At 38.0% G+C, this 10,600-nt stretch overlaps 1 protein-coding gene across 1 annotated transcript; it reads right to left on the bottom strand.

The window, feature by feature from the left end:
- Window positions 1-9,193: 9,193 nt before the first annotated feature.
- On the bottom strand, window positions 9,194-9,523 carry LOC139950138 (uncharacterized). The gene has a single exon (XM_071948765.1). It carries the CDS (start codon window positions 9,521-9,523, stop codon window positions 9,194-9,196), a length of 330 nt encoding a protein of 109 aa, XP_071804866.1.
- Window positions 9,524-10,600: the final 1,077 nt, after the last annotated feature.

The raw sequence follows: 10,600 nt of genomic DNA, 5'->3' as shown, positions 1-10,600 counted from the left end.
CATGCATGAATTGCTCTGAAATATGATTGGTTTCTAATTCTCCATTGTTGGTTCTAATTCTTTAGAAGGCGTGGGAGGATTATAAGGGGTTCGATGTGGACTTTGACCTCCACTCAAGAAATATTTCAGAAATGTTGTGTTAAGCAAACGGTTGAAGAAGCAACTGGACACTTTTTTGTACAAGTCAAACGTTTATAATTCAAGATATTTTAGGAATGTGTGGGCTGGATCAAGGGGTGGCGATTTGGATTTTTTGTCTTAACTCAATTGATATTTCGGACTTTAAAACAATCAGAGCACTATTAGATGATGCCTCAAGACTAATGTTCTCTGCCGTAAAAAAAAAACTTTTCTCATTAATGTCATGTTTAAAGATCAATAATTTTGCTATTGTACTGTTTTGACTTTTTTTTTTTAATTAAGTATGTAGGCCTATAATAAAAGGGAGTTTGAATTGATTTGAAAGAAGGCCGAAGTTTAAGATAATGTAAGAATGTGTGGAAAGACTTAAAGGCTGCCGGATGGACTTAATAATTAGCAACTCATAGCAATGTTACAAGGTATGTAAACTATAAATATTACATTTTAAGAAAACTTGTCTTGAAACTGGAAGCACAGGCTTTACAAGAAATCAAAGTTTTCTGTGTTGGGAGGCCTTTCATGGCACCCACAGCAATTGCCGCGGGCTCCCATTACCTTAAAGGGAAGGTACACCATTGGTAATTGTCAAAGACCAGTGTTCTCACTTGGTGTATCTCAATATATGCACAAAATAACAAACCTGTGAAAATATTATCTTAATTGGTTATCGGAGTTGGGAGAAAATGATGAAAGAAAAAACACTTTGTTGGACGAATTTGTTTGCTTTCAGATAGGAATAAAAGACTTCTAGCTAGAAGTCTTTTATTATTTTAGTGAGAAACTATCTCTTTATCAAAATCTATGCTACTTTAGAGGGAGCTGTTTCTCACAATGTTTTATACTATCGACAGCTCTCCACTACTCGTTACCAAGTCAGTTTTTAATTTAATATTATTTTGTTTTGAGTAATTACCAAACGTGTACCTTCCCTTTAAGAGGCAAATCGCTTTGCCCTGAAATCGCCGTGATATTGCTTGAATTTGTTTGTATAATAAATTGTTACTTTTACTCCTCTTGAAAAACCTATAAACAGACTTTATTTGGTACGAATAGTGTTTTCAAAAGACGCTATAGGAAACCAAAATACATATTTACGGGTATTGTTGTAGTAGTACAATGTCTGTTATTGTACGATGCATGCCTCTCCAAAATGATTCGCGTAGTGTTTTCATTGAATAATAATTATAAACACATTGGGGGTATAATTAGTTGCAAACACCCTTGTTTGCCAAAGTTAGAAGTATAGGACCTTGCACATAGATGTGCATTCCCTGGGAGTGAGATACTACACTGACCATAGTGTGTTTGACAATTACAAGTGGTATAACTTCCATAAAAAGAGTTGTGGAAAACCAGATGGACAGGTTGTGGCAGTGCCCCTTATTTAACAGGAAAAGATGTTAACTTTCGGAACATAAAAAAAGTAAAAACTCACAGATTTACAAATAACTTATGTATAAGGGTTTACAGAAGGTAACGGTGAAAGACTTGTCTTGAAATATTATTCCATGAAATGCTTCACTTATTGAGAAAACATTAAAACAATATCAATTCTCGATATCGAGAATTACGGATTTATTTTAAACACATGTCATGACACGGCGAAACATGCGGAAACAAGGGTGGGTTTTCCCGTTATTTTCTCCCGACTCCGATGACCGATTGGGCCTAAATTTTCACAGGTTTGTTATGTTATATATAAGTTGTAATACACGAAGTGTGGGCCTTGGATAATACTGTTTACCGAAAGTGTCCAATGGCTAATGTGTGTTTGTTTTCTTCCATTTAGCTATATGTGTATAAATCGTGCCTTCAGGAGGTGTCGGTATGACCGGAGATTCTGTCCCAAAGATGTTCTGTCACCCCCATAAAGACAAACTGTGAACAAACTTCTCCTGATAGCGCCCTCTTTTGAACCATTCTCATTCAGCCCTTCGCTCGTCCCCAGCGCCTTACTTTAACCATGGAGGAAGTTTCTTCCTCCATGCTTTAACCAAAGGCTCTGGGATGGGCAAACGCATCATGCACGCACATTGGTTCAATAATGCGCAGTCCCATCATGCATCACACTCACACTGCACCATATTTCTATGCACTGTACGCATGACATACTTCCTGAACAAGAATCTATGCAAACGGTTTAGCGCATCCCCGCGGTCCTGGATAGACTGGCCGCTGGGGCCGAGCGAAATTCAGCCCATCTTAACTTGCCCATAATGGGGACAGATTATCCGGAATTCCCTAACAATAGGATACCAGCTTTGTAGCTAGTTTAGTACAGATGTGACGTCATGGGGTTATGGTCAATAATGGAACCCCGAAACTTCGTATGTATGTCATCCTTGGTCTTTACACGAATATTACTTATCAGGCTGAAGCTTGTAAGTCAATAAATTGTATCCGCCCCATTCAAGGTCCAACCAGACTCAACAGCAACACACTTAGTGCATAACTCTTCCAATCTGTTTGTATTCAGTATGTACATAATGGAGGTAGAAATATAATTCTACATATAATGTACATAGCCAAATCCTCCAATAGACCAATCAATTGCATTTTAAATAGTTTAAAATGACCATTAAGAAAATAATGCTCCCTGTTTATCTTTTTTTGTTTAAAAGTTTTTTTGTTGATGTAACTACATGGTTTTTCTTATTAAAAGTACTACCGTCGATTTCACAAAGAGTTAGGACGAGTAACTCGTCCTAACTTTGGATTAATCTTAATGTCTGCATGCTACAGTGCAGGGTTGGGACTCGTCCTAAGTCCTAAAATTAGTCTTAAGTTAGGAAGAGTTTTGTGAAATCGACGGCTGGCTTCTGATAAGTTATTTAGCGCACCTGTCCGTCCAGCGCATATGAAATAATACTTTAAAAGGACATCCCTTTGTTGCCAAACAGTTGCAATCTTCACAAAAGTCACTTGGTGTATCTCAACATAAGCATAAAATAACAAACCTGTGAAAATTTGAGCTTAATCGGTCATCGAAGTTGCGAGTTAATAATGAAAGAAATATAACCCTTGTCTCACGAAGTTGTGTTCGTTTAGATGGTTGATTTCGAGACCTCAAGTTCTAAATCTGAGGTCTCGAAATCAAATTCATGGAAAATTACTTCTTTCTCAAAAACTATGGCACTTCAGAGGGAGCTGTTTCTCACAATGTTGTATACCATCAACCTCTCCCCATTACTCGTTACCAAGTAAGGTTTTATGCCAATAATTATTTTGACAATTACCAATAGTGCCCACTGCCTTTAAAATCATTGGGCACTCTAGGCCCTACATTAAAGATAAAAGGCTAGATTTTCTGCCGGAATATGTTCTACCTTACATCAGAAAGTGTATAAAAGAGTTATTTGAAAACGAAACCAAACAAAAACAATTGCATTATAATACAACATGGCCACTGAACAAACTCCATGTAACACACACAATATTGATTGTACAAGGCTGATGGTGGACTCAAGAGAATCCTTAAAAAATTCTAGCCGTGTTCCCGCTGGTTTTTGTTTGAAGTTTTTCTGGTTTATTATTTTTTGTTTACCATTGAAGGTCTAATTACCTACCACTTACCGTAAGTGGATCTACAAAAAATAGCTATTTAATAGAAACCCGATAACAATTTTTAAGGGTCAGATCTATAACTGAACGTCAGATTTCGGCCTGCTTGACCCCAACAAATAAACACAAGCTGAGTCTACTAGTTAATCATTAACGCGGACTTAGTGTTAGGGCTGGTGTTGGTTACCGTAGTCAAGGCGAAGTCACAACTGCCCCAAGGGGCTTAAAGGAACACGTTGCCTTGGATCGGACGAGTTGGTCAAAACAAAAGCGTTCGTAACCGTTTTTTATATAATGCTTATGGTTGGAAAGATGTTTTAAAAGTAGAATACAATGATCCACACAAGTTTGCTTCGAAATTGCGTGGTTTTCCTTCTACTGTGCGAACTATCACAGTCTGCCATTTATGGGAGTCAAAATTTTGACCCCCATAAATGGCCGACGTGTTAGTCGACGAGGAAAACCACGCAATTTCGAGGCATGTTTGTGTGGATCATTGTATTCTACTTTACAACATCTTTCTACCCATATGCATTTTATAAAAAAACGGTTACAAACGCTTTTCAGAGACCAACTCGACCGATCCAAGGCAACGTGTTCCTTTAACATGCATACCATATTGTGTATATTTAAAGAATTAAAATATATTTTGTATGTACTCTTTAAACTTATTAAATCTTAGCAACTATAACGACTGGTTTTTGTAATAGTGATTAATTGAAGTGCTAGAAATTAAAATAACTATACTAAAAAATTTGATTGACAATTAGCTTCAGATGCAATACAAAAATTTACACTGTGATTTTTAAAAAAAGTAGGTGATTCTTAAAAATTTAATTAAAATGTAATAATGATTAAAGATCGTATTATCAAACAAGACTTGTGTACAAACTATGTTTTCAACTCACAAATACTCGGTGCACAAATTAGAGATTTATTCGTATCCAGAATATTTATGTTCTTGACATAGTTCAACGCTACGTTGGGTTAACCAACATTCAAATGGGCACACTAACTTCAAGATACTATCTCAATTGTGCAATTGGAATTTCTCCTTGGCGGCCTTTGCAAGATGTATCTTTGCACTAAACACCATAAGGTGTTGTAAAACTGCAACTTGAAAGTTAATCAACCAGCGGAACACACAGTTCGCCATTATGTTAGGTAAAAATCGTTGGTTTTATGAAATAGCGGACCGTGTTCTGTCATGAAAGTTAAAAAATAAAATACATAATTTCAGGGGTATTTATACAACTTTTTTGTTATGGTCCAAAGCGCCCAATCCGAAGGCAATGTTTTCCTTTAACGGCACCGAACACCATAGGCATCTGAAAGCACACACATTTCTGCAATAAAAGTGGTTATTTTTTGTTCACTATTCTCTTGCAATTTCGATAACCAATTGAGTAAAAAAAATCACAGAGTTGCCATTTTATGCATACGTTGGGATACATAGTACCAAGAAGTGAGAAAACTGGTCTTTGACAATTTAATATTAACCAATGTTGTGCAGTGCCTTTAAAGCCATTATACACTTTCGGTAAACAGTATTGTCCAAGTCCCACACTTCGTGTATCACAACTTATATATAAAATAACAATCCTGTGGAAATTTAGGCTCAATCGGACATCGGAGTCGGGAGAAAATAACGGGAAAACCCACTCCTGTTTTCGCGCGTTTCGCCGTGTCATGACATGTGTTTATAACAACTCCGTAATTCTCGTTAACGAGAATTTATATTGTTTTACCGTGTTCTCAAAAAGTAAAGCATTTCATGGACTAATATTTCAAGAGAAGTCTTTCACCATTACCTTCTGTAAACCCTGTAAAGTATTTGTAAATCTGTGAACTTTTTTTTTTTTTTCTGTACCGAAAGGGTCCAATGGCTTTAAACATACGTTGCCAGCAATCGGTCAAACAGTATTATACCACATAACGTTTCGCCTTAAAGCTTCCCACACCAACACACTACTGACTGACAATAAATTATCACTAATAAGTTAAAATTTAATTGAGTGTTGACTCAATTTGTTCATTTATTGTATAGCCCGTCATCACAGTACATCAACGCAACCATAGCAACCACTTCAGTATTTCTTTCGTTTTCTGAGAAACTTCTGTTAGCTAGCTATTCAACTCAACTGCGCGAACACTTGACCCTACAAATACCTACTGTTTACATATCCCATACACTGCAAAGCTATATCATTTTTCAAGAATAAAAAAAGTTTCTTGAACTTAAGGTGTAATGTTTGATTATGCTGACCCACATTTGAGGAGAAATTGTTTGATGTTAATTATTTAGTTCAAACAGCGCGTTTTTCCTTTCGACTGTTAGCAACAACCCTGTAGATAAGTAGTGTATTTTTCAATCTTGCAGGATTTTACACCAAAAAAATCTTACTCAAGAAACGGCAATTGATACCCAATAAACTGTCTCCGTTACAAACTTATATCGCTGGGGAGTAATTTTAACAAGTAGGCCGATGGATTCATTTAAAATGCTACGAAAATGCTATTAAATGTTACGGTGTTTGTTTGGCAACCATGCTGTCGGGCTACCGTAAATGTACGACAGATAGCAGTGATACATGAGCTTGCTACTACTAATCTTCGATTAAACCATAGTTACATGTTTATGCAGGATTTTACACCAAATACTTCAGGAACGGCAATTGATACGCAATAAGCTGTCTCCGTAACAAACTTATGGCTGGGGAGTAATTTTAACAAGTAGGCCGATGAATTCATTTAAAAGGCTACGAAAATGCTAATAAATTTACGGTATTTGTTTGGCAACAAGGCTGTCGGGCTACCGTAAATGTACGACCGATAGCAGTGATACATGAGCTTGCTACTACTAATCTTCGATTAAACCATAGTTACATGTTTATGCAGGATTTTACACCAAATACTTCAGGAACGGCAATTGATACGCAATAAGCTGTCTCCGTAACAAACTTATGGCTGGGGAGTAATTTTCACAAGTAGGCCGATGAATTCATTTAAAAGGCTACGAAAATGCTATTAAATTTACGGTATTTGTTTGGCAACAAGGCTGTCGGGCTACCGTAAATGTACGACCGATAGCAGTGATACATGAGCTCGATTAAACCATAGTTACATGTTTATGCAGGATTTTACACCAAATACTTCAGGAACGGCAATTGATACGCAATAGGCCGTCTCCGTAACAAACTAATGGCTGGGGAGTAATTTTAACAAGTAGACCTATGAATTCATTTTAAAAAGCTACGATAATGTTATTTATTGTTACTGTATTTGTTTGGCCACCATGCTGTCGGGTTACCGTAAATGTACGACCGATTACAGTGATACATTAAAGGCAGTGGACACTTGGTATTTACTCGAAATAGTGAATTGGCATAAAACCTTTCTTTGTGACGAGATAATGGGGAGAGGTCGATTGTATAAACCATTGTGAGAAACGGCTCCCTCTGAAGTGCCATAGTTTTCGAGAAAGAGGTTATTTTCCACAAATTTGATTTCGATACCTCAGGTTTAGAACTTGAAGTCTCGAAATCAACCATCTAAACACACACAACTTCGTGTGATAAGGGTGTGTTTTCTTTCATTATTATCTCGCAACTTTGATGACCGATTGAGCTCAAATTTTCACAGGTTTGTTATTTGTCTGCATATGTTGAGATACACCAAATGTGAAGGCTAGTCTTTGACAGTTACCAATAGTGTCCACTGCCTTTAAGTAGGTTGGGCCCTACTACAAATCTTTGATTAAAATCGTTACAAAAAGTCTTCATGTTTTGTGTCATCAACCATGAAATAACAGACCTTTGGAATTTGGGCTTCAACCAAATAGTTATATGAAAAAAGCATGTACAAAGATTGTAAACACAACATTGTAAATACACGTCCTTAATTTCGTTTGAGACAACATAAATCAGCTGTTGCATTGGATTTCATACACAGTTTTCTCAAACGACTTCATTTCAAAGGGGAAATATTTCACAGAAAATGGTCATTTTATGGAAATTGATAACCAGTACCCTTCAGACGAAAATTGAACAGTGACAGTTTTGTTAAATTAATCCCACTAGTCCAAGTCCATTTTGAAATGTTGCTCTTCTCAACTTGGATCCAGCAGGAGAACTTCAAACGGTGATAACATTGCTTAGCGTCCATCTTTCATTCTAGGAAGGTACTTATATGCGCTTGTCCAAAGTGCAATAAGTAGCCCAAGTCTCTGTGACTGGTTTGAAGGGTAACTCTAACCATAGAGAAAGGAGAATATGTTGTCCTTCGCTCTATCGCTACCGCTCCTCTTGACGGGTGAAACGAGGCGGAAAACGGCAGGCGTATGCCTGTTCACGCTACAGTCTATTTTGAATCTTCGGACAATGTTGATTTTTGTTTTAACTGTCATCATAGCGATGTGCCCTTCCAGTCCCGGTGGATATTATCAGGAAAATCAGAAGTTGTTGAACCACTGAAAAGTGGCAATAGGTTTTTTGATGGTTACATTTCAAGGCACCGTCCTCGTTCCTGGCGATCAACAAGTTGAAGACTCCACTCTGAGATGGTTGTGTATCTGTATCTGTATCTGAATGTGGATACTGGAATCAAACTCCACTAATGGTGGATTGTTCGGATACTGGAATCAAACTCCACTTATGGTGGATTGTTCGGATATTGGAATCAAACTCCACTAATGGTGGATTGTTCGGATACTGGAATCAAACTCCACTAATGGTGGATTGTTCGGATATTGGAATCAAACTCCACTAATGGTGGATTGTTCGGATACTGGAATCAAACTCCACGAATGGTGGATTGTTCGGATACTGGAATCAAACTCCACTAATGGTGGATTGTTCGGATACTGGAATCAAACTCCACTAATGGTGGATTGTTCGGATACTGGAATCAAACTCCACTAATGGTGGATTGTTCGGATACTGGAATCAAACTCCACTAATGGTGGATTGTTACAGGCACATTGTGGCTAGCAGAAAAATGATCTTAGTTATCAAAGTGATGAAGACAGCTGAAGAGAACTGTTTTAAGTGTTGAAGACAATCCTTTGAAGTTGCGATTGAAAGTTCTCTACTAAAGTAGCTTTTCCTGACATCTGAAGTGAGTTCCATGCAGTTGTTGTTCTTAATGGGAAAGAATCGTTACAGCAATCCTTTTTAAGATGTTAGGTGACAACAGATTTTTTCTCGCTGAGATTTTGCTCACTTTACGATAAAGTTTGCTCATTGTTCTTGGCAGGAAATAGTTTGTGTAACAGTCCTATTTAGATACAAGGTGAACCGTAAGGAAATTGAAGATGATTTTCTCGTTAAGATGTTGGTGTTGGTCAAAGTTGGAATCGGTCAACTTCAATTGCAATTGTGAGTTGATGGTTGTCAGTTCTGTTCATAGCCCTCTGGTGGTGGGTCCCACTCCATTTGAAGTTCTACAGAGAATGTGTCAGTTCTTATAGGTGATCTTAAAGGTCAGATTGGTTTTAGCACCTCGCCATAGACTCACCCGTCCCCACGGCAGTGACTTGCATCTGAGCTTTCTGCTGTGCGATGGAGCAGACCGCGCAGCAGCTCGCCAGGGCGTCCTTCCCAGTGGTCCCAGGTATGCCGTGTTTCTCCCGTACTTTCCCCCTGGTCTTCAGGATGGCGTACCAGTTCAGAAGAGGCACGAAGATGGCCAGGCCGCACATGAAGCAACTGTCTCCAACAGCCTCTGCCGTCTTGCCGTGAGCGTAGCACGGCAGGAAGTACGACACGATGCAGATACCGCAGTTGCCGAAACAGCCGAACAAGCCTTGTTTCCACTCGCCCATTATGAGTTGTTGTTTCAAGTGACACTCACTTCTAATAATATGAAAAATTCTAGGTGACAATCACTTTTAATTATATCAACGATCCTTTTCTATTAAGCTGAGTTTCGCAGTGTCCAACAATTCCTCTCATCAAGTGACTCTTACAGGGTCGGTTTTTTATGTAAGATTTTCTGTTGATTTTCTGTTGAAATCAACTAGCAACTGTTGCTAGATACACACAACATAACACTCCCAATGTCAATGCGCACGCATAGAGTCCCATCCATTATATTTACGTTGTTTTAGGGTCAGTTTGAGGTGAACTCACGATCTAATTTCCCAGTGCAAACATGACCGGTTCTGTTCAAACGAACTGCAAACTTTACCTTCTCGTATGGTCCATAAAAGTATATAATACAAGCATCAATAATTGTTATAGGGCTATTTAGGGGTGGGTGGTTGATGGAAGCAAAACACCCGTTCCCATGGTGAATTATGTCAGCTGTCACCAAGCAACGGACACCACTTATCAATCGAGAAACAGTAAACTCATCCATGGCAACAAAAATCGGCAGGTCGTTTGATACGAGTCCCACGCCAAGTCGATGTTCTTTGTTTGATAAAACCATAAACAACATGTTACTCTTAAACCGATATGTAGGGCTTTTTAAGGTGATTAGATGAAAGCAAAAAATGCAACAAAAATGATTGAAGACAGAAGGTGAGGCTACATCTCGTTAAGCATAAAATATGTGGTTTTTTTTATTGGCAGTGGTTCAGGTGTCACATTCATTTAATGTGCATTAAAGGAAGTGGACACTATTGGTAATTACTCAAAATAGTTATTGGCATAAAACCTTTCTTAGTGACGAGTAATGGGGAGAGGTTAATGGTATAGAACAATGGGAGAAACGGCTCTCTCTGAAGTGCCATAGTTTTCGTGAAAGAAGTCATTTTCCACGAATTTGATTTCGAGACCTCAGATTTAGAACTTGAGGTCTCGAAATCAACCATCTAAACGCACACAACTTCGTGTGACAAGGGTTATTTTTCTTTCATTATTATCTCGCAACTTCGATGACCGATTGAGCTCAAAAA

Source organism: Asterias amurensis, chromosome 17, assembly GCF_032118995.1.
Source record: "Asterias amurensis chromosome 17, ASM3211899v1".
NCBI lineage: Eukaryota > Metazoa > Echinodermata > Asteroidea > Forcipulatida > Asteriidae > Asterias > Asterias amurensis.
The sequence above is the reverse complement of the archived record's forward strand: the minus strand, read 5'-3'. Positions and strand labels throughout refer to the sequence as shown.

Coding starts and splice junctions, on each gene's coding strand:
- LOC139950138 (XM_071948765.1), bottom strand. CDS start 9,523: ATGGGCGAGTGGAAACAAGGCTTGTTCGGCTGTTTCGGCAACTGCGGT.